At 40.2% G+C, this 24,782-nt stretch overlaps 1 protein-coding gene across 2 annotated transcripts in view; it reads right to left on the bottom strand.

Moving 5' to 3' along the window:
• FRMD5 (FERM domain containing 5) overlaps positions 1-3,657 on the bottom strand; it is a 358,782-nt gene extending 355,125 nt beyond the window's left edge. The window contains exon 1 of one of the 2 annotated variants that reach the window (XM_036844862.1): positions 3,426-3,657. In XM_036844862.1, coding sequence (XP_036700757.1) covers positions 3,426-3,527 — 102 coding nt within the window. In that variant the 5' untranslated portion in view covers positions 3,528-3,657. The remainder of the gene's footprint in view (positions 1-3,425) is intronic. The other variant, XM_036844863.1, reaches the window with a different exon arrangement.
• Positions 3,658-24,782: the final 21,125 nt, after the last annotated feature.

Genomic DNA, 24,782 nt, shown 5'->3' with positions numbered 1-24,782 from the left:
GCCACGATCAAATCCACATCTTGGTTCCACTTTAGAACTGCCTCTGCACACACATTTCATTTATGGTTGTACCTTACTTAACTGCAAAAACTAATCTAACCTAGCTGCTTAATCAGTTGTTATTTTAATGTGTTTCCAGTAAAATCAAATTCATTTCTAGGGTAGCTTTACTTTTCAGCAATAACCAAAAAAAAAGTGATTAATATTCTGACTTGGCAATATATATTTTTCAATACATATTTCTACTGGCATTTCTGCAATATATTCTTAATATTTTATAAGCTGTTATAACCTGAAAGATAGTTAAAAATCTATTCTTTAGATATTACATGCCTAAGCACCTAAATGACTCCATTCGGAGAGTTCAAAGATAGTAGGTAGCCTTTTCATTTTTCCTATTTTCTCCCAAATAAAATAACAAAGTAAGGTAGTAAATGTGATAAGTAAATAAATATGTGCTTAAATGAAACAGATGTGTGAAAAATATGGACCAGATCTGCATTTATGAGGCAATGACCTTCAAAACTGGCAGGGAGCTGTTAACAATGTTCTTCACAGGGGAGCAATTATACTACAACCCTCCTATGTATACTTTCATTTCTCATGGTCTACAACTACATTTGCATATCAGAAAGAATAAAAGAATAGTCTGGTAACTGTGGCAACCTTCATTGAGAAGATATAAGGCATTTTCATTACCTTAATAATCACATCCTAAATGCCAGATCAGTATAACTGCTGCAATATGAAAGGCTAGACCAACACTTTGACAGAATTTCCTACAACTGAAATTTACCAAATGTAGCTATTATGACTCTAACCCAGTGATACATTTCTGATTCTGTAATACCCTAAGTGGTCTCTGATGATCTCAAGAAGCACTGAAATTTTTCTAAAATAAATACCTTATTTAAAGAAAAATATGCCATACAACACTTTTAGGAAAAGGAGGTCAAATTATCACCAGTTTTTTTTAATATACAGTACTGCAATTCCTAAATGTTGTAAATAGTGCTTTAACCCAATAAGTAGCTCACATACTGATTTAAAAGACCCTGTGCCCAGTGTCCGACAAATAAGCACATATGTGCTCGCTCTCCCTCTCTCTCTCTCTCTCTCCCCCCCCAACACACACACACACACAATAGAAATATACAAGAGGGAAAAGTTGCTAAGAAAAGCTCAATCTCTAATGCTCAAAAAAAGGTGTATGCACAAAATATTAATTTCACATAAAATATTGTCTTACTTTCCACATTTCCTCACATGGGTAAAAACAAAAGCAATTCACAATAGTAGTGCCAAAGAATGACAATATTACATATACTTTAGAATTCCTGTGTTTTTTAACTTTCATGCAAGAATTACAATGCACAATCATTAACATATCTAGATAGTGAACACTTACTACAGTATGGTCATATTACACCAAGCTTAATTTTTTTAAGTGGCCTAAATTTTTATAACATATTACATTGTAATAATGTAAAATAAGACCAGCAGGAAAATACATACAACCATAGTAGCATATAGCAAGCATAAATCCAATAAGTCCTGCTCAACTTAAAAGTATTTTTCTCAACAGTAATAAAAACCACCCACAAGTATAATACCAATAAGCCAACTGGGTTTTCCACTATCTGGGAAAAATAACTAGTTGCCTTGCTGTGATACCTTAAAACCACAAGGTTATCACTAAATGGAGAGGTGACATGAATTGTTTCATTTGTACTTTATATCTTGGCAAAAGTTAATGATCTGTCCCAGAAATTTTATTTCACCATATACCCCAAAAGTATTTTTAGGACTCATGAAGTCTAAATCTCACACTGCCCTTGATATGCTATTGTGTAAATGCTTTAAATTTTAAAACAAAAGAATAAAGACTTTAAAAGCTCTGCACAATGTATTCAAATGGTAAGGATGTCTACCCAATCCATGTTTTCTCCGAGCCCCCCACCAAAAAACAAAAAAAACTGTACATGACACATAAAGGTACAATAGAAACAAAAAGCAGCATGACACTCATTCAGTAAGGAAATAATACACAACATCTCTATATCATATTCAACTACAAAAATCCTTTCACTTGATGGCTAGCATCTTTATGACTGCTTAATCTGTATTTAAGTGGCCTGAAAAAGAGATTCTGTTCTCTTTCTCTACCCTCATAGATCTTTGGCAGCAGTCAGCACTCATGCCCAGAGCTGGTTTTGGAGGTGGGAGAATAAGGAAAGTGGAGAGAAGGCTGACCTGAGCACGGAGTCAGCAGAGAGCAGCTGCTCTCATATACTATCCAGCGTCTTTCTCACCTACCGCTATTTTCCACTATTGGGCATTGTCAGCGAAAAAAAATTAATGGGGGAGGGGGACGGGGAAAGAGACAAAGAGAGTAGGACCCCGGCCGACAGTTTTTGTCTGTCACATCTGAGGTGAGAAGCCCTCTCGGGTTTCTTGCTGCAAAGGCAAGGGATCAGGTGAGACCCTCCGGGTCCAGCTCAATTTGCTTCTCCAGAAAGCAGTTTTCGGCGGTGAGCGCAGGATCCTCCTGGCTGGTGAACTAAACACCGGAGCATTGTTAATGTTTTCTATCACTTACTTTATAAAGAAGGAAGAGGGCTGTGACTGCATTCCTGGGAAAGACTACTACTCCTGACGTGCCACACAGAGAGAGGTTGTAAAAATCCCTTCAAAAATACCAGGTTCTGAAGAAACGCTGTGCAGCCTTATCGTATTGTTGGCGTTTTTTTGTAAGTCGCCGATTCTCACCAACGCCAACCCTCAAATCGCTGGGACTTGTTGCTAAATCTTTACCTCACGCCCCCCAGAATTGCCCAACTGAATAAGATTTGGGGAGCGAAAGGGCAGAGGGGGGCCTAAGTCTTTAAAGCCCGGAGGGCTGGTCTCCCTTCAATAGGCCACTCTGCATGGGCTACGCGTTCAATTCTACCTTCTGAGAGCTCTGACTCACAAATGCTGGGCGGGGGGAGCAAATTATGACATACACCATTATCCTTCCAGCCAAAGAGATGTAAGAAAAGCCGCCAGCCGTCCTTGCCGGGCCGGAGAGTCAAAGCCTGCGCCCCCCGACGGGGCGGCCGGGGAAAGAGCCTCCCTCCCGACGCCCGAGGAAGGTGCTCCCCACACCGGCGGGTTCGAGGACCCAGGATTGAGCGTCCTCACCTCGCGAGAGGGCAGGGGACGAGGTGGGGGTCCAGGACGCGAGGACTCGCCTCTCAGCAGCGCCGAGCTCCGAGTGCCCAGCCCCGGACTGGGGCTCAGGCAGAGGCGCCCTGCACCGGGGCCGTCCGCCGCAGCCAGGGGTGGACAAAGCGCTGGGGTCTGGAGCGACGCGCGGGCGCGGGCCAAGTTGGCCAGACTCGGGGGACGAGGGGGTCCCGCGGGCGGGGCGGCGCGGCACTGACCTGGATGGTGCAGGTGTACTCGCTGTCGTCCAGCAGCCGCACGGTGCAGCTGTACTCGCGCTCCAGGCTCCTGCTGCTGCCGCTCATCAACCTGCTCAGCATCTTCCCGCCCGCCCGCCGCCGGGAGAGACGCGGCGGCGCTGCGGACCCCGGACCAGGCGCCCCTCAGCCGGGCAGCTCCGCACCGGCCCCAAGCACCTGCACCATCACCCCAGCGCGGACGCCACCGCTGCCTCCTGCTGACCCAGCTCCTCCTCCTTCTCCTCCTCCTTCTCCGCCACCACCTCCCCACAGCCCAGAACAAGCACCCGGCTCTCTTTCCTCCGCGCCCTACTGCCCGTGTCCTGCTCGTGGGGCGGGGCCTCGGCCGGAGGGGCCCAATGGAGGTCAGCGCGGCGGAACCGAGTGGCAGACAGTAGAGCCAATAGAAATAGGGCACTGCGATGATGGACAAGCTGGGGAAGCAATCACGGGAAAGCAGTCGGACCGAGCCAAGCCGGACCAGCCCTCTGGCGTCCCAAACGAGGGGCTCCTTTTCTCCCTGCGGTTCCTGTAGATGCTACTTCCCCGCCCCCGCTCCAGGTGTGGGCACCCGGCTCGATCAATGTCAGCTGTTTGGAATACATTTGGCCTCTGCTTCAGGGGCCAAGTCCCACACTCTGCAACGCCTCGGTTCACGCCTCTCGGGAGCCGGAGCGGTGAGAGCTCACAATCCCTGCACCTGCAGAATGCAAGCCACCTTCGGCTCTGGACCAGGCGGCTACCCCCACCTGCGCTGTATCCCAAGGCAGCCCGACGGTCTCCTCTGCTCCACCCCTCTTATTTTGGAGAACATCTGTTTTACAGGAGCTACTTAAGGAAAACTTAAGGGTTTAACCCCTAGAAAACCCTCCACTCAAACACCCTTTGCCTCCTTCCTTTTATTTTCAGAAGACAAAAGGAAGAGACTGAGACGTGCTCCTTCAGCCGGTATAATACAGAGGAAACGATCAATCCTTTCCTTACACCTTTAGAACTAGAATTATCGTGTCTTCATACTTCCTCAACAAAACGCCAGAGTATGTAAGGAGGTATACATCACAAAGAAAAAAAAATTGTCTCCTGCCTTCTCTGACCTCATATCTAAAGACTTCATGTTCTTTATAAAAATTTCACTAAGAGACAGTATTCTCCCTCAAAAAATTTTGATGGAAGGAAATGTTACAAAAGGATCAAATCAACAAAGAACGTTAATGCTGTAATAAATATATTCATTGAAAATAATGAAATACACATAATTTCCTGTTATTTTCATTTACACTGTTGTTTGTAGGTATAACATAACAAAAATAAAACCCAATGTTAACCGAGAAAAAAAGCCCGACCATTAAAGTATGCTCCTTCCCTAGTGTCTTTGGACTCCAGAATTTATCCTTTTTTTTTGCATGTGACCCACCCTGCCCCCCTTTGTATCTTGGATTGCTTATCACCTCAGTAACCTGGATTGCTCTCCTCATTAGTTACATTCTCCCTTATGGCATTCAGGAGCCGTAAGAGGAGTTTCTTCTTCTCAGTGCAATCCTGGATGAGTTAGTTTAGAAACTAGAAGCAGTGAGCCAAGTATTCTAGCCATAAAACCAGATGTGAGCTCCTCTATTTCATAGCTCCAGCAGGTAGCCTGGTGCCTGCAACATAATACTCAATAAATGCTTTTTAAATGAAGTAAATGGAATTGATAAATATTGTACAGCATCTAAACCCCAAGAGAAGAAACTAAGAGAATTTCAGGAAGGTCTTAGAGACAAGTACAATTATTAATGTGTCAAAGTGATATTCTACAGAGTTCAGCTTTGTTGTGTAGTTGGGAGAAGATGATGAAAGATTTCAGACAGGCAGAACTTTTGTTGAAGGAAAAGTTGCTATTTGATGTAAAATCTAAGAGAGCAAGAAAAAATATCCAAAAAGCTAGAGGAAAGCCAGTAATGTGATGATAGGGAGGCCTCTTTAACAAGTTATGCAAATAATCAGCTGTCAGAATAAAAAGACAAAGCACCATGAATCCAGAAAAGCTCTACAGAACTGAATGCAGCCTTTTTTCAAAGTATGACCATAAATACAATCAACAGGGATAAGATTGTGGCTGCTATGCCAATGCATCAAGTAACATTCCTGCTCAGCCTAAGAAAATCATGTCAGCTTAGGTGTTCTCCTCATTGAAAGACCAGTCAGATACTCATCCATGCTTATGCATAATATCCAGAAAAAACTTAAAACTCTCCCTTACTCTCTGAAACAGAACACTGTGTAAAGAAAACAGAGGATGGACAAATAATGGAGGAAAAGCAAGAATCCATCAGTTTCTGGTTTCTTGTATGCTTCTACAGTAAGACTTGAGAACAGAGGCCTAAGGGGAACTAAAAAGAAAGGGTTCATATAAAATCAAATGGAGGAATACTTTACCTTTGGTTTTCTCAAGTCTAATGAACAGGATGCCCAAGATGGAAAGGATTTGTTCAATAAAAGGCCTCATATGCCCTTGAGAATCAGAGTGTCATAGCATTCAAGTTTTTGACTATAAAGGAGGTCATATTTAAAATAAAATCCCCCCCAAAAAAAACCCAATTACAATACTTCTGAGTTCCCATCTTCCAAATTATCAGGATGTCAGCCAGCCCCCTTTAGAGTTTCCCTCCCTTCTCTACTATGGAGGAGTCCCCAGGAGAGGTGCTGTCACCCACATATTCCTGAAATAACTGAACTATTCCTGCCTCTGCTTCAGATGTCCCATACCCTGATGTTCTGGGACACTGAGCTCTCTCCAGCCAATGCAATCTTCAGCATTGCCTTGGAATTTGGCAGGAAGGGGCAGTGCCCTCTCTTCCCCAGGACATCACAAACATAAGAATGACATGGCTACTCTCAAAGCCCTTATGGACTAGATCAGGCCTGCCTTACTGTTGAGTTTCCAGCCTGGGTCCATATGTCTGGGTCCATACATCTCCTCTCTCAATCAAGAGTTCCCCTAACCATGTCTTGAGCATCCAGGCTCAACCACTGTAAAGCTCAGAGAAGAAAACAACTCTCCTCACCCAGTTAAAGGTCCACTTTCAAAGTCCCATTTTCTGTCCCAGGTGCAGCTTCTCCCTAGGATGACTGACCATGGGAATATCTACTCCTTCAGAGGAAACCCCACCCTCCATCCCCAGGGGTGTGACCTTGATCTCTGACCCAACTGGGCTATCACCTTAGAACATAACAGTCCAACAGCAGCACATTTCTCACAAAGATTGAGTTATTCAGTCTTTACATGTAGGTCCTCAGTCTTTACAGGTAGAACCTCACCAAAGCCAGTTCAGTACCTTTGCATAATTGTTCCTCCAGGAAACAGTAAGGATCATGCCTGTCTTTGCTTTCCTATATCCTTTAGATCTCAGCATCTGTTCTCCTAAGGGCATGGGCTCAAACAAGGATATCCACATCTCTACAGAAACAACAATATATTGACACATACATGGTCTAAATCAACAGAGAGAAAAGAAACAGTTCTGTTCTCTTCTGCATCAATGTCTGGGGAAGCCATGCTCCTGCTCTACACACAAAGATTTACATATCCAAATGGAGCACTGCTTCTCAGCCTAAAGCATCTACATTCAGGTTAATGGTTACTTTATAGTTTTCCAAGAGTAATACATGTATACTTGCTTTAATTTGAGGAACTAAACAATTCACAGAGTTTTCCCAGAGCAGTCTACCTCTGAAGACTTCTCTTTTATCAGGACAGAAAACCACAGTTTAAGAGACAGATTTTCTACCTTCTACCAACCCTTAGGATTTTCAGTTTAGCCCTCATTACTTAAAAGAGTTATTTTTATATGGAAATATAAGAAATGCATGTGGCTTTTAAATTCCAAACTACAAACATTTATCTAACATTTACTATGTGTCAGGCACATACTCCGTGACAGTTTTCTAGAATACATAAGACACAGCCCAAAGAATATGGGAAAAGGAAATGTACAAACCAAGAAGTTCACAGTCTAGGAGAGTGTGTTCAATATATGTACAATTAGGTATAATATGATACATGGAGCATGAGCGAATTACTGCGGAAGAACAACAAATGGTACAATTATTTATGCATGGGAGACAGCAAAGCCTAACAGAGAAAGCAATGGAGTTGGGTCCTAAGGAATGGAGTAGTGTCATGATGGTTGCAGACAGGAGGAGAAGAGAAGGATATGGGATGAGAAATGACATTTTAAGTAGAGGAAACAGCATGAGCAAAGATATAGAAGCACAAATGTGTGTAGCATGTTCCCAAAATTGCAAGTACCCCTGGATGGATAACATGCGAGGTGAATTGGCTGGAAAGAGATGGACTGAGGCCAGATCATATAGGACCTTCAATGCCATGCTTAGGAATTTGGATTCTGTTTTTCAGACAGTAGGGGAGCATGGGAGGTTTTTAAGGAGAGAAGTGACAGGATCAGATCTTTGTTTGGAAATGATCATTCCTATAGCTGTATGAATGATTAAATTAGAGCAAAAGGAGATTATTTACTGGGGGGAAAATGCATTCTGAAAACAATAGAATGTCTTTAATGAGGCATCAGAAGCGTTTAAAATAGGTCTCTCAGATGTGGGTGACAGGCTTTATCATATTCTCCAATTATAGTTCATTTTCCTTATATTTCCAGCCAGCCATTGTTCTAGCAACAAAATGTATATGAAACAAAGCAAATTAATTCATTTATTCAAAAAATTTTACTAGTGATCTACAATATGCAAGTCCCTATGCCAGGTACTGAGAGAATTCAAAGATGAATAAAACATATTCTCCATCCTCATAGAATTTACAGTCCCATGCAGTCTGCAAAATTACTTCAGCAACATTTATTAAGTATTCAGTTTATGTAGATTAATATTCAATGCACATTGGTTTAAAAAAAAGATATAAAGGGGAATGGCAGCAAAGATATGAGAAATAGCCCAAAAATATGGGCAAAGAAAATATATAAACAAGAAGAAATCAGAATAGCCCATATTTCTTGATTAATAGTGTCAATTGACTACTTGCTCAGAAAATGAAATAATTAACATTATTATACTTCCTCCCACCCTCTGTACTCCAACATCCAATTTTTGTGGCTTATATTATTTCTATTTTGTCAGGGTTTAACAACTTTTGGCAACCATATTTACTCTAGTTGTTTAGTCTCACTTCTGTATTCAAATGGATTCAGTGCTTACCACCAATCCTTTTATCCTAGCATCATCATTCTGGGTTTTTTATTTTTATTCACATCCTGATAGCTGGGATTTCTTTGCTAAGTAGTTTGTTCAAGAATGCTTAATGGCCACATTCCCTGAGTTCTTTTTTTGTCTGCCTGTTGCCTTGAACAAATACTTGAACAGAAATACTACTTGTGGCTCACATTTTGTTCACGTTCCTTCTCTCAGAATTTTGTAGCCATGGCTCCTATGTCTTTTTCTTTCCTGACATTTGCTATGGAGAAGTCTGAGTTGAGCCAAAATTTTTCCACTATAGGTGATTTTCTTTTCTTGTAAGATGGCTGAAGGCTCTATATAGTTAACCCTGAAGTTCAAGAACTTAATCAGAATATACCTCTATGTTAATTGTTCTAAATCAATTTTCCCTGGTGTAAGGTGGTGGGTTTTTTGGTACAATAGCTCTTATTATTTTTTAATTTGTTAAAAGAGTTAAAAGAGTTCTCTTCCTCTGGGACACCAATTTGTCCAATATTGGATTATATTTGACTGTATCTTTCATTTCTTTTAAATTCTTAAATCTCTATGCCTTTTCCCTCTTTATTCATTGTGATTGTCCCAAATCTTTCCTCCATGCTATTAACCTGATATTCAGCCAATTTTATTTTGTTCCTTGCTGTTGAAATTTATTTATATGATCTGCAATTATATTATTTTGGTTCTCAATCATTCTATTGTTTAACATCTCATCTTGGACCTCTTATTATATTGAATATTATTTCTTACTGAGTCTATGGAACAAAATAGTCTTAAGGAATATGCTTCTTTTCTCTGGGTTATAACAAAGAGTCTGTCCTTGACCAAACTTTAGTCTGGCCCCTATGGATCCCCTTCCTAACCAGGCCTCAACTTTTGGACTTTTTTCCATCTTTTGGAATTTTTTCCATCTTTTGGACTTTTTTCCATCTTTTGGACTTTTGTCTGTCTTTGTATACCTAATTTTAGCAAGAATCCTGTTAAGTCGGTTTAGCCAGAATCCCCCAAACTTAATATCCAATCATCCTCAACATCTTACCAAATTTCTCATAACCTATCATCCCCCAGATAATGTCTGATCACCTTGTCCTGCCTTCAGCAAGAATATTGTTAGGTTGGTTTAGGTGGAATCCCCCCTTATGCCTGATGCTTCCTCTTAGTAATTTCTCATTCACTGACCCCCAACTCCACCCCCCAATCCCCATCCTGCTCCTTAGCTATAAATTCCCACTTTTCCTTGCTGTATTCAGAATTGAGCCCAGTTCTATACTGAGGACTCTTTTCCTTTATTACAATAGTTTTTCTGAATGAAATCTGTTTTTAAACACTTTAACTACCATCCAGCTCTGGTTTTTTTCTTTAACAGCTGTTTTCATCTAAACTAGATTCTTCACCTCTCTTTCAAAAATCATGTTTCTTTCTACCATGCTTGAATAGTAGTCATGTCCTTATATTTCATCCAGTTCATGCTCAGCATGGACAGACTCTTCAGACTTTCAATTTGCTCTGATATGTGCCTGTTTTTCTTCCCCCAGTTTGGAGTTGTTTTCTAGTCAATTTGCTCTAACATGAAGATGCAGGATAAGGGGAAGAAAAGAGGGAAGTTGGTGCTGAGTGTTGCCCTTATTTTTCTGCTCTCTTGTGAGAGTCAGTAAATGGCTAAACCCAGCCCAATCTAACCAGCCAGGGGTATATTACACTCTTGTGTAATTTGTATCAGTCCTTGTGCTCAGCCCGGTGAGCTGGAAAGTGGAAAGAGGAAGTGGAAAGCTCTGGAGGCCCTTATTGTCACTGCTGAGGTCCCATGGTGGTTTATGGTGGCTTCCATTCTAAAACAGTTTTCTTAGATTCCCCCATTTCTCCACCTTCCCCAAGGTTGCTTATCTACACCCTAAGAATTCTTCTTCACACATTAGTGAAGGCATGAGGGAGAACCTCAGAATGTTGTCAAATCCCCCACCCTCGGGTGGAAGGATAAACTGGGAGATTGGGATTGACATATACACACTACTATATATAAAATAGATAACTAATAAGAACTAACTGTATAGCACAGGGAACTCTATTCAGTACTCTGTAATGACCTATATGGGAAAAGAATCTAAAAAAGAGTGGGTATATGTATATGTATAACTGATTCACTTTGCTGTACAGCAGAAACTAATACAACATTGTAAATCAACTATACTCCAATAAAAAAAAATAATAAAATAATCCCCCACCCTTTTTTCCTCTCATTCTGCTTCTGAGGAATAGGGGAAGGGTGAGTAACCACACCTGACTGAACCAGAATACTGTTTCTCTTATTGGTCACCTTTAAAACTTTTTTCATTTATGTGTAAGGTTTCATTCTTTACCTTGTTTTAGCTGCTGGTGAATTTTGGACTTTGTAAATGCATTTTTTGTTGTTATTGTTAATTAGGTTGATGGATAGAAAATCTGTGACCCTGCCTAATTCTTCTGTCCTTACTCAGAAATTTGTCATCCAAGCTCAACTAGTTTTGGAGTAGTTACTAATCAAAGATGTTTTCATAAAGAGGTTCAAATACCAGAGAAAGGAAGGATAAACATTCCACAGTGCACATGCTAATTGTTCAGTAAATGTCTGCAGAATAAATTTAAAAGTTTCCCTGAACATAGTTCAGTTAATTAAAACTGCAAATCATTATTATATCTTATCATTTCAATTTTTCCATTATAGTAATAAGGGAGCACTTACTATATGCCAGAAGCTCTGCTGGGTACTTTACTTGTATTATCTAATTGAATCCTCACAACACTATGGTGAGGTTGTGCTACTGATATCATCCCCATTCTATAAATGAGGAATTGTCATTGTAGTGAGACTAAACAATTTGTCAAAAGAATACAGCTATGAAGAAGCAAAACCTGGACTCATACCCAGGTCTTTGGTGCCAAAGACTGTGCTTTTAACAATTACATTATACAACCTTCTTTTTTAGGAATTTAGTGGAAAGAGCATTGAACTTGGAGTCAAAAGTCCAGAATGAATACAAGCCCTAGATCTAGCATTATATGCTGTGTAATCCTGACAAGTCATTTGAATTCTGTTTCTCATTTATAAAATGGGGATGATAATGTCTTCCCTGGTTGTTCTCAGAGTCATAAGACTTTTGCTTAAAAATAGCAGGTTGAACACATGCATTTACCTCTACTTTTGCTCCAAATTCGTTAAAACAACAGTAAGGGATTTTTAAAAAACTTAAACCTACATGACCAATGTGAATGAAGAGGAACCACAGTAATAACATTTTGGGAGCCAGAAAGCATATGGGTGAGTAATAATTGAGCAGACCCAAGAAAGTTGAATCCATATCCAGCAAAGGAGAAAGCTGAGAAGCAATCTTATTTGCATGTAGAACCCACAAAATATTTAGAAATTGATGCAACAGGTGCTTTAGGAAGTGGAGACAGAACTGAAAACAGGAAAATTGTTTGAAAGTCCATTTAACAAACAGTTCCCTTCCCTGACTCTAAGCAGCCAAGAGACTTCTTTTGTCTATTTATTGGAAGATAATTCTCTGGAGAGAGCAAAATAGAGTTGCTGAACTGGGGGTGGCGTCACCAGAAATTTAAGGAGTTTAAGTAATTCCTCTAACATAAAATGTAGAGACCAAAACGAAAAGGAAACAGGCAACTTGAAGGATGAAAAGACTAAGCAGGAAAAAGAAAATGTTCAAAAAGCAAATTATTAGTAAATATCCTAATAGAGATAGGAGAAGATAAGGCATTACTGAAATAAGTACCTAAATGCCATTTAGGGAAAAAACACATTCAGATAATTACAAAGAACCTTTATAAATATAAAATAAAATAGGAGACATGAAAAATAAACATGAATAGAAATAAGGAAAAAAAGATGGAGGGCAGGAAATTATCAAAGGCATAATTCAAGAAAACTTTCTAAACTGAAGGACATGAATTTCCAAATTTACAGGGTCTACCAACTATCCAGCACAATGTATGGAAACAAATCCACACCATGACACACCACTGTGAAACTTCAGAACTTTAGGAACAAAAATAAACTTTCAGAAGGGAAAAAAGTTATACACAAGCATTAGGATTACATTGGACTTCTCAACAGCAACACTGGAATCAAGAAGTAAATTCTGAGGAAAAATAACTTAAATCTAGGATTCTATATCTAAATTAGCCGTCAATTGGGTAAAAAGACATTTTAGAAATACACGATCTCAACAAATTTAACTCTTATGCACCCTTCCTCAGGAAGCTACTGGAGGATGGTTCTCCAAAAATGTTGGAGCAAACCAAGAAATAGGAACACATAATAGATTGTGTTATGTGTTCAAAAAATTCCCTGCCCTTCTCTATCAGGGTTATAATTTTACTTCCCATCCCAGTGACATCAGACTTGGCTATTGGTTTGCTCTGAACAATTAAAAGTAAGTGGAAATGATGGATATCATTGCTCTTTTCTCTCCCAAAAGATTGGTGTGGGCCAGATCAGGACTGTTCCTGGGTCCTGAGAAGAAGCCAACATGGAGCAGAGCTGCAGCCAACCTACAGAGGATATCTAATGAAAGTGAGAAATAAATCTTTTTTGTTGTTAGCCACTGAAATTTTGGAATCATTATTGAAGAAGAAAAAAAAAAGAAAGAAGATAAAAGAAAGAAAAAAGTATCAAAAACTGATTAAGATGTAGGATTCTGGAAATGAGATCTAACACAAGAAAGAGACGTGTAATTCCCAGAATAGTGGTCAAGTTTGATCCCAGAATGACAGCTGTGATGCGAGTCTACTCGAAGAATCAAAGTTGAAATGGATGGGACTTCCCTGGTGGCACAGTGGTTAAGAATCCGCCTGCTAATGCAGGGAACATGGGTTCGAGCCCTGGTCTGGGAAGATCCCACATGCCGTGGAGCAACTAAGCCCATGTGCCACAACTACTGAGCCTGTGCTCTAGAGCCCATGAGCCACAGCTACTGAAGCCCATGCACCTAGAGCCTGTGCTCTGCAACAAGAGAAAGCCCGTGCACAACAATGAAGACCCAATGCAGCCAAAAATAAATAAATAAATTTATTTTTTTAAAAATCAAAATGGAGAAAATCAGAAGGCTCTCAGATGTTTCAAAGAAGGTGAAATTTATAGACTACCTAATGTGTCTGACTATATTGAAAAGAAATATACCTTTGGGGGAGAATTTGGTTATGAGGTAGTAATAATTATAATAAAACAAAGTAAGTGAAAAATAAAAACAAAGCATGTATAACTCCATGAAAAACAAAAAAGAAAAGTAATCATAGTATGTAGGCATTTACATAGTCATAATAACATAAATATTGATTTAACTTAACCAACATAATGATATAACTATATTGAAAGAATGGATAGGAAAGTGTGTAGGTGTGTGATTGGGGTAGGCTGGGGTTGAGGTAGTTGAAAGATATCTTTCATAAAACACCTAATTTTTAAAAAATCAACCAGTAGCAATATAAGCATATTATTTAGAAATACTGAGACAAATGCCAAAAGAAACAGCAGAAATAGCTGACAGCTATTGCCTCTGGGGGAGGGGACTGAGAAAATTGGGGCCTAGGAAATTGCTGTTTTCTTTAATAGGCCTTATAGAATGTTTTGACTGCAAAACATTGCAACACGGGGCATCTTGAGGCTTAAGAACTCAAAAGATGCAAGAAGAAAATTAATATAATAAACCAAAGTAGTACACATTTACACACACCAAAAAAAGGATGAAGGAAGGGAGGGAGGGAAGGAAACATTTGTAAACTATAAAGCACTGGGAACATTTACAATGACTGGAAACAAGTTAGAAGTCTGAGTAGCGTGGAAGTAGGAGAATGTAGCGGGTAACAGCATGTCTCTAGTTTCAGACAGCCCATGGTTCAAATTCTAGCTCTGCTCCATACTAGCTCTGTGACCTTGGGACTATTGCTAGGCCTCAGTTTCCTCATTTGTAAAACAGGGATAATAGACCCTCTCTTATAGAGTTGCTGTGAGAATGAAATGAAGAAAACACTGGGAAAGTTTTAGCTAACATTAATCTCTTTTGTTCCCTCATCTTCCCTGTGGATTAATAGCCATTAAATGGATGACTAAAGGGCAATCGGTAGAAGGGGACATCTGAAGCAAAAACCTGAGGTGATATACAAACTGGAGAACCAGCCTTTGAATAATTGAAAACAGTGTATTGTAGTCGCTTCAGCAGCAGTAATTGGTAAGCCAGCTACCATAGGGTTACAGCTGTTTCTTGCCTTTCTCTGTCCCTTTCCCTTTCCTTTTCCTCCTTCATTCCTAACCATTGTCATCATCATTATCTTGTAATGCACACTGAGCATCTCATTCATTCAGAAGTGTAAATTGAATACCAAATGCTCTTCTTTTAGTCTCTGACTTCCATGTGCTTGGTTTCTACCTACATAATTTAGGCAACAGGTTATGTTTGTAGTTATGAAAAGGAATTCTTTTCTGCAACAAGAAGTAGTTATGATCAATGATAGTTAGGGAGGCTTATTAACTCAAGAGCAACCACAAGGATATTTGTGCAACACCCAACTCTCATAGAAGATCATTTTCCTTTGCAACTAGTGCAATTCTGATTCCAAAAGCCATTGTGCTTCCCTAATCTGGTAATCAAAAAATATGAATTTTCAAAGTAGATTTTTATGTCATGCTAAATAAGCCTAGTTCTTCCTTGCATGCTAGGAAGCAGGTATTTTAAGGACATAAGAGAAAGGGAGAGAGAGAGAGAGAGAGGGAAACTTCCAGTCTCTTAGAGTTTATTGCCAGGAGAAGCCTAGTAATTCTGTAGGGAACATAGTTCTCTTTATTTTTTTCTCCTACCCGTCACTCAGAGATGTTGCCCAGACTGATGTAAGGCATTCTTAAAGACCACCATTCCTTAAATGAGAAAATATCCAGAAGATCAATGGTGCTTTCTGTGACTAGAAGTTTAGAAGATAAAAGAAACTACCTAAAGGACTCCCTCACTCCTTCATAAACATCCTGGTGTTCTTTTCTCCCTCCCCCTTCCAGCCTTTTTTATCCTTATCCATACAGGTAGACCCATTGGACACGAAGGTTCTACCCAAACCACCCCTAGGACCATCCTAACCAATCTTTATCCCAACATCCAGTGTAATCTGCCATTGCTGCTATGGTTCCAGTCACACGCTCCAATTCTGACACAGAGTTCTGTCCAATTGGTGAGATCTGGCCCCTACTTCTGGTATCTCAATTCTCTTATGGCTCCTTTAATTAGCTCCCTCATCTTGATACACCGAAAAATCACAGTCCCTCTGAGAAAGGGTTTAATGTATTCTTAATAGTCCCTCCCATTCCAGATGCTGCTATCTGCAAACAGCCCTGATTCAACCAGCAGGCTGCTAGTGGGAAGCAGCTGCATAGCACAGGGAGATCAGCTCAGTGCTTTGTGTCCACCTAGAGGGGTGGGATAGGGAGGATGGGAGGGAGATGCAAGAGGGAGGAGATATGGGGATATATGTATATGTATAGCTGATTCATTTTGTTACACAGCAGAAACTAACACACCATTGTAAAGCAATTATACTCCAATAAAGATGTTAAAAAAAAAAAAGACAAACAGCAGGCTGTCTGTCTAGATCTCTGAATAGTCCCTCTCCTGTATTACCTAGCACTGTGATATCCAACTCAGAAAAACTCTCTAACATCGAGTTATTTCTCCTTATTATCAACTGCTTCCCCAAGATACCCTCACTTCCTTATTTCCACGCCCTTCTGATGTGTATCAGTGAGGCAAGGATTTCCTCCCAGAATCTGCAGTTGGGTCCACATTGTACCTATCTTGACCCAGTGTACCTTGTCTACTTACCATTAACCAGAACATGCTGGCCCTGTCTGAAGATAAGACAGTCATCCAGCCAACCTACTGGGAAGAATGTGTTTCTCATAAGGAAGTAGGAAGCCTGATCTTTGAGATCAAGGCAGCTTATACATGCATGACTCTATACCCCTCCTTACCCACACTGGTCTGCCTGTAAAAAGGCAAACATATGTCTATTTCCCTACTTTTGAGTCACTAACTGGGTTTGAAAGGATATTGCACTAATCGGAATAATTAGTTCCACTGGCTGAAATTTTAGGAAAATATAAGATTTTGCATTTGGGGTTACAATAATGACTAATAACACTTACTGTATGCTAGGCACTGTATTAAGTGCTTCATATAAACTAACTCACTTAATCCTCACAGCTACTCAATGAAGTAGGCACTGTTTTATCCCCACTTCACAAATGAGAAAATTAAAGCACATAGAGGTTGAATAACTTACCAAAGGTCACATAGCTAGTAGAATTGGGTGTTGAACCCAAGCAATCCTCAAGGACCATTAAGCTATACTGCCCCTAGGAAACTAAGACAGGTTAGGTAAGGGCTCTAATTTAGATCTTCCTTCAAAATGGACTTTGTAATCCTTAAAATAAAATCCAAAATGATTTCTCTCTGTGAATCAAGCAACTCCTAGCACATTTGGCTTCATCTTCATAATTCATTTGCTAATGTAAACAGGAAAGTAGCCAATTACTACTAAAGTGTGTTTTGTATTTATTAAACAATACTATAAAATTCTGATGAAAACCCCTATTGTAATTCAGACTTGAGGTTTTTTGTTGGTGTTCAGAAACTGGTCCAGCTGTTTCTCCAGCTGCCTGGTAATTCCACAGGAAGAAAATCAGTGAATTGGTTCAAATTCTAAATTTTGAAAAGGACAGTGCATTTCCTTTTGTCTTCATAAGACACCTACATTTAAATTACAATGCAAAAGAACCAGGCACTGTGTGAGCAAATTTGCATAATTGGTGTCAGGGGTCTAAAGTAGAAGCAAAAGGGGGCTAGAAATTAATGGAACTGATAGAGCTGATTATTCTATCCATCTTAGCATCTTTTCAAACCCTTTATAATGGAGACATTAAATTGCTATGCATATCTCCTTTAAATCTAGCTATATTATTAAGAGCTTAATTAGGTTAAAGAAGGAAAAATGCAACCATAAGGTTTTGCATGTTTGGATCTTTGCCTTTTTGTTTAGAACATGTATGGTAAAACATGTGCCCATTGTTCCAAAGATTTCATGGCATTCAGCATTTCTTTCTGACCCATTTGCTCACAAAGCCTGCCACATCCGTTATACTAAACAGTCAGTTCATCCATCAGAAGACTAATGTGGATAATTCAAGCAAAATTTTAAGAAGCTGAACGTCTGCAGTAAATGTGGCCTATATCTTTCATAGATTTTAGCTGTTCTTTGTGGAGAAGAAGTCGTAATCAGGAATAATTGCTTGCAAGGAACAGAAACCCACTCAAACTAACTCAAGCACAGGGGGTGATGCTTATTAAAAGGATACAGGAGTATCTAGTGGAACCAAAGCCGGTGGCACAGCCAGGTCTTGACATGGAACTTCACATGCCAAGGGACTTGACATGGAACTTGAAAGTCAGGAACTAAAGGTATTCTTTTCATCTCTTCTAACCTCAGTAATATCTTTTTTCTTTGAAGATTGGCTTTCTCTGCTTCAGCATCCCCTTGATAGAAAATGGCAGTCTAGCCCCAGCTCTTTATAACCTACTAGCTCCATTGCCCAAGAAAAACTAGCTAGAGATTGCATCCCAATTCCAAATATCCAGGAGAGAGAATGTAATTAGCCCAACCTCAGGTCACATGTCTACTCCTTGTCCAATCAGCTATGGCTAGGGGAGCAGCATCATATGACACCGAGCGGCTCTCCCCCCTTTAGTAAGTGGAGCCGGTAGGCATTTTGAAAGGGACTCATTACAACACATTGTTGCCATTCTTCAGAATTAGATGATGATGAACTACAGATCAGTTAGCATTTAAACCTTCTTGGATCCACATTTTATCCATCTCTGTATCTCAAATCCATCCTTGTCTCTACAGGTAACCTTAAACACTTGATTTTCTCTTTTCTGCCTGTGCCAAAATCATCAACAAAGTGTTGACAAGCTAATTGTGAGCATTTGTCAACTTGTACAACTGATGCTGACTCTCTCCTTCTCATGAAGAATTTCCTAGAAATTTTATTTTCCAGCTTCAAGAAATTTCACAAGAAATGCCTGCATATATCTCCACCCTTGCCCTTAAACTAGGTACTCAGTGACCAAAAATAACATCAAGAAAGACAATCTACATCTTTTAGTTAGAACCTCCAAATAAATGAGAACAATGTAAACACCATCTCCTGTGAAGATGTGTAAAAGGAAAATATAAAGTCATATACTTGCTAATCAACACATTATAATTTTGACTTCCTGGCTGGAAATGGAGTCACTTCATTAAAATACAGCCATATCAAAAAAAAAAAGAAAGAAAGAAAAAAAATACAGCCATATCATTGTCAATTCCAAGTGACATTTCAGGAAAGAATAAGTGATGATACATCTAATGACCAAATTCAGCCATGATAACCCTTCATCACTGTCATTTAGCTACCAAGACCCCTTTCTAAGAAGGAGAAAGTGCCTTATCTTCTTAATTTTTAAAAAAGTTAATTTAAGTTTTAATTTTCACAATCTATGCAAAAGTGTCCCCCTGGCATCTAGAGTTTCCCTAGTTATAGAGGATAAAGAAGATTCCATGCTGAATAGCTTTTAACTCAGTAAGAATTTTAAACTTTAGGAGCTGAAGATAGAGATGATTTCCAAATTGCATCTGTGCAGAAAATGCTGACTATGGGTACTAGGCCAGGAATAACTACAGCCATATTTTTTCCCTTCTTATGTTTTCCAAATGAGTCATAAAGGACCCTCTGCATTCAAATAGTGCATCATGAAATGGGAAAGATAAAATACAGAAATTGGACATTGCTATCTCTTCTTGATGAATCCAGCTTTTTGTTACCTGGTGTGAGGCCAGAATAGTCCTTCTAAAATAGAAGTGAGTTGTACTCCATGCCAGCCATTTCCAGTGCACTGTGCTATGTCTTTGCTATTTGTGTGGCACCTCTCCCAGGGGAAGCAATGCTGCATTGTCTTCAAGAATGTCTGGTCCAGTGGTTCTTAACCCTGTTTGCAAATTAGAATTACCTGGGAGCTTTAAAAAAAATACCAATGTGTGGATTCTACCAATTAAATTAGAATCTCTGAGAACCACACGTGGGTATCAGTGTTTTTAAAAAGCTCTCCAGGGACTTCCCTGGTGGCACAGTGGTTAAGAATCCACCTGCCGATGTAGGGGACATGGGTTCGATCCCTGGTCCAGGAAGATGCCAAATGCCATGGAGCACCTAAGCCCATGCGCCACAACTACTGAGCCTGCGCTCTAGAACCCACAAGCCACAGTTCCTGAAGCCCACGTGCTCTAGGACCCATGTGCCGCAACTACTGAGCCCGCGTGCTGCAACTACTGAAGCCCACGTGCCTAGAGCCCGTGCTCTGCAGCAAGAGAAGCCACTGCAATGAGAAGCCTGCACACCGCAATGAAGAGTAGTCCCTACTCGCCGCAACTAGAGAAAGCCCGTGCGCAGCAGCAAAGACCCAGTGCAGCCAAAAATAAACACAATAATAATAATAAAATGTAATAAATGGAAAGCTCTCCAGGAGCTTCAAACGTGCCACCAGAGTTGAGAACCTCTGGATTAGACTTTATAAAGACAGGCTGACCATTACTTTTTGCCTTAAAGACCAATGTTTCTCAACCATTATTTCATTATTGCCTCCTAATGAGTCTTTTTAGACATTTTTTTCCCTAGGTCTCCCCCACCCCCAGCCCCATGAAAATTTAATACCACAGATATATTGTATACTTGTTACTGCATGTATATCTGTGCTTTATACACAAGAAGAGTAAGGCTCTTTTGCCCTCGAAGAACCAATTTTTGCCCCCTTGGGGGCAGTAGTATTCCCACTGAGAATGTATGTAATAGACTGAACAAATCAATGAAGTTGGATGGGTCAGTTGTGCCGCAGTGACAAACAACCCAAAATCTCAGTGGCTTAAAAAAAAAAAGTATACACCTTGCTTGCAACAACATGTGCATTAGAAACCAGGAAAGGAGCCCAGCTCTACATCATGATCTTTACTCCAGCACCCAGGCTGCTGGAGCAACTTCTATCTGGAATATTACCAGTAATCATGGCAGAGGAAAGAGGGAACATTTAAAAAAAAGCATGCTCTGGCTCTTAAAACTTATGCCATGATTGCAGATTAGTCTATGCTCATTTAAAGAAAAGATGGACACTATTTTAAAGTGATCTTTAATATATATATATATATTATTATTTTTTTTGGTTGCGTTCAGTCCGTTGCTGCGCACGGGCTTTCTCTAGTTGTGGCAAGCGGAGCCTACTCTTCGTTGCGGTGCGCAGGCTTCTCATTGCGGTGGCTTCTCTTGTTGTGGAGCAAGGGCTCTAGGCGCGTGGGCTTCAGTAGTTGTGGCACATGGGCTCAGTAGTTGTGGCTCGCGGGCTCCAGAGCACAGGCTCAGTAGTTGTGGCACACAGGCTTAGTTGCTCCACGGCATGTGGGATCTTCCCAGGCCAGGGCTCGAACCCTTGTCCCCTACATTGGCAGGCAGATTCTTAGCCACTGTGCCACTGGGGAAGTTCCTAATGTGTTTTTATATAAACAAATTTGAAATACAGTTTACTTTGGTTGTTTTTATATATCAAGTCCCATAAGTCTTGTATTTGTTTCTCATAAGTGTAACCCTGGACCATGACTTAATGTTATCTTTGTTTTGTCTTTTGGGTGGCCTAACCTACATTAACATGAAGGCTGAACATTTTTAGACTTTTTTTCCAAAAAGCATAGTAATGATTACTTTATTAATAAAGGAAGTCCTGTATTTGAAAAAAAAAAACAACAAACTTATGCCAGAGGAACCCCCAAAGCCTCCACTCACATTTCAATGGCTAGAGTAAGTCACATGGTGACACCTGAGCTCATCAGACTGTAATCCTCCCACAAGAAGGGGAACCAGATATTGATAAGCAATATACCAAGCAGGAAATCCTCTCAGACAATAAGAAAGGGTTACACACGCTCTTATTGATCACTAAGAGCATCTTTCCTGGTTACCATGCACCTGGTTTCAGGGCAAGGAAGGGCATGGCATGGCACTGGCAATGCTATTCCCTTCTTGGTTTTTACATCTATCTTTTACTTGAATTAAGGTGAAATTAAAAGAGCTCAGTGGTCATTTTTAAAAATATTTTTTCATGGTTCTACTAACTCCGTAGCAACGATCATGGCATTCTGCTTGCGTTATTGTCGAGAATCCTTGTAGTGGATACTCCTAATTGTCTTTTGGAGCACATCAGGTTTTCCTCACTGACTTTTGATCAGGTTTCATATTTCCAGTTTGAGGTTTGGGAGTACTCATTAACTACATTATATACCCTGTGCAAAACTTATTGTAGCTTCAAACCCAGAAAATGCAGGTCAACATCTCACTTCCTTTGTTTATCAATCAAATTTCTGCCAGGACTATATAAGATTTCCAAGCCTCATGAAGGAAATGGTCAGAATTACAAACCATGATGACTGGACACATTGCCAAGTGCCCTAATCTAGAATTAAGTTGGATACAGTGAAACAAACAAACAAACAAAACCAAAACAAAACAAAAAAGAATATAACTTCATAATTAAAATCAGGCATATCATTTAGATATAGCTAGGGGGCCCTGAAAGGAATAATGCCTGTGGAAAGTAAGGATTTTAACTTGAATTGACATTATGACGAGGAATATTTAACATGATGTCTGTCTTGTTTCTTGTTGCGATTAGGCACGCCAACTGCCATTGGTTACCAAAAGACCTTTTGAACTACAAGTTGGTCTAAGAGTTTGGACGGTTTTAGAGAGTCCTTTGATTAGGAAAGGACTCGGTCCTTGCTCTATGTTCTGTGTTGGAGAATAAACCGTTTACTCCAAAGGATCCCAAATAGATCACTATAGATCTGAAGTTATTAGAGCTTTATCTTGCAAATTCCATCATGTGCTTCCCACATATCTCTTTCTCTTTGGTTTGTCTGGATTCACCTTGGGGACAGAGCTTCCCTCCCATAACCTGTTCTCTCTCATAGTCTGTTCCTTGCCCCAGGCCCCATCCCTGCCTCAACAATCTCAAGGCTTTGAGGACATTAGAAAGAGTTTTTCTGGGACTTCCCTGGTGGTCCAGTGGTTAAAACTCCACACTCCCAATGCAGGGAGTTGGGGTTCAATCCCTGGTCAAGGAACTAGATCCCTCATGTCACAAGTAAAAAGATCCCACATACTGCAGCAAAGACCCGGCAAAGCCAAATAAAGAAACACTTTTTTAAAAAAATAAAGTTTTTCTTCCTAAGATCTAATCATTTTATGACTTTCTTCAGTTCTGTCCCCTGCTAGGTCATGGAGAAGCCTTTCCTGAACGTCACAAAGAAGGGTCATTGTCTTAGGATCCCAAAGATGTCACCAGTAATAAACTTTTTATTCTAGTAGATACATTATACCACATAGAAAGTCTAAAAACCATTCTCCTTACATCAAATGTCTCTAGAAGTTAATGACAAAAACCAGAGCATCTGTGATTTTTATCACCTGTTCCTGGCTGGGAATCTACCAGGTTTGGGAAACCCAAACATGATCCCCTCAGCACTTTTTACAAGGACACTTTCAAAAGATCCAGGCTTTTTTCTAGTAGCCCACAGACTCCTGGAGCTGTAGGGATACCATAGAAGCCCTTGACTGGGTCCTACAGCCTCAGACCAGTTTGTTGTAAAGGGAAAATTTTGTGCATGACAGAGTTGGATGCACATTTTCACAAAACTGGACCCCAGCCCTTCTAGTACCTCCACAGAGAGAGGCAACTGGTAGGTTTCCAGACAGCACCTTGCCCTGTGCTTCCACTTGTTTCCTCAGTCCCTGATCTATTCCTAATGTTTCTCCACACAGTTACAGCTCTGTCCGGTGCAGTTCTTTGCTCACATCTGCATTTCACCGTGAATCAGGAATCTGGCTTTGATGTGGCATTTTAGTACCAGGGCCTGATTCTGTCTCTGGGAGGATTTGAGTCTTCATAGCCCACCCTGGACAATTAGGAAAGTATCAGGCCTTCAGGGAGATTGTTGAAGAGTAAGCAATACTGCCGCCTTGTGGAAGGTAATGGTTATACTCTTTGTGGAGAAATTATTTTTTAAAAAGTAACTTTGAAAGTGAGATTTGAAGTGGGTTTGGAGATTTGCTTTTCATTTTATATCTTTGTGCATTGTTTGAATTTTTGTCATTTGCATAATGTATCTTATTTTAAAGTAAGTTTAGTCCATTGGTAAATAAATTAAATTTCTAAAAGTAAAAAGCATTTAGGATATTTTTAAATATCCTGTTGTTTGCCATGTAAAGTTTTTCCTGGCTCTATAACTAACTGTGTAACCTTAATCATTTGAGTATGTTTCATCATTAGTAAAATGTGGGATTTGGATTTGATGACACTTAAATTATAATTGTTCTCTATTATCTTTCAGTTAAATTTTTTCCCAGTCTTCATTTTACCAGATATAGCAATTAATATGTATGGAACTCACATAACAGAAAAATGGAAATTTTTTAGTATTTAAAGCTAAATCAAGGCAGTCATTCTAACCTGGTGGTTCTCAAACCTAGCTGCATATTAGAATCCTTCTGGGAAACTTTAAAAATTCCAATACCTGGGGGCTTCCCTGGTGGTGCAGTGGTTAAGAATCCGCCTGCCAATGCAGGGGACACGGGTTCGAGCCCTGGTCTGGGAGGATCCCATATGCCTCGGAGCGGCTGGGCCCGTGCGCCACAGTTGCTGAGCCTGCGCGTCTGGAGCCTGTGCTCCGCAACAAGAGAGGCCGCGATAGTGAGAGGCCCGCGCACCGCGATGAAGAGTGGCCCCCGCTCGCCGCAACTAGAGGGAGCCCTCGCGCAGAAACGGAGACCCAGCACAGCCTAAATAAATTAATTAATTAAATAAAAAAAAAATCCAATACCTGGACCACACTCCAGACCAATTATATTAGAATCTCTGAGAGTAGGGTCTTGGCAACAGGCATCTTTTAAAAAGCTTCTCAAATGATTCCAATGTGCAACTAAGTTTGAGAACTACTGCT

Source organism: Balaenoptera musculus, chromosome 2 (assembly GCF_009873245.2).
Source record: "Balaenoptera musculus isolate JJ_BM4_2016_0621 chromosome 2, mBalMus1.pri.v3, whole genome shotgun sequence".
NCBI classification, from domain to species: Eukaryota; Metazoa; Chordata; class Mammalia; order Artiodactyla; family Balaenopteridae; genus Balaenoptera; species Balaenoptera musculus.
This window is presented reverse-complemented; position numbering and strand designations above follow the sequence as displayed.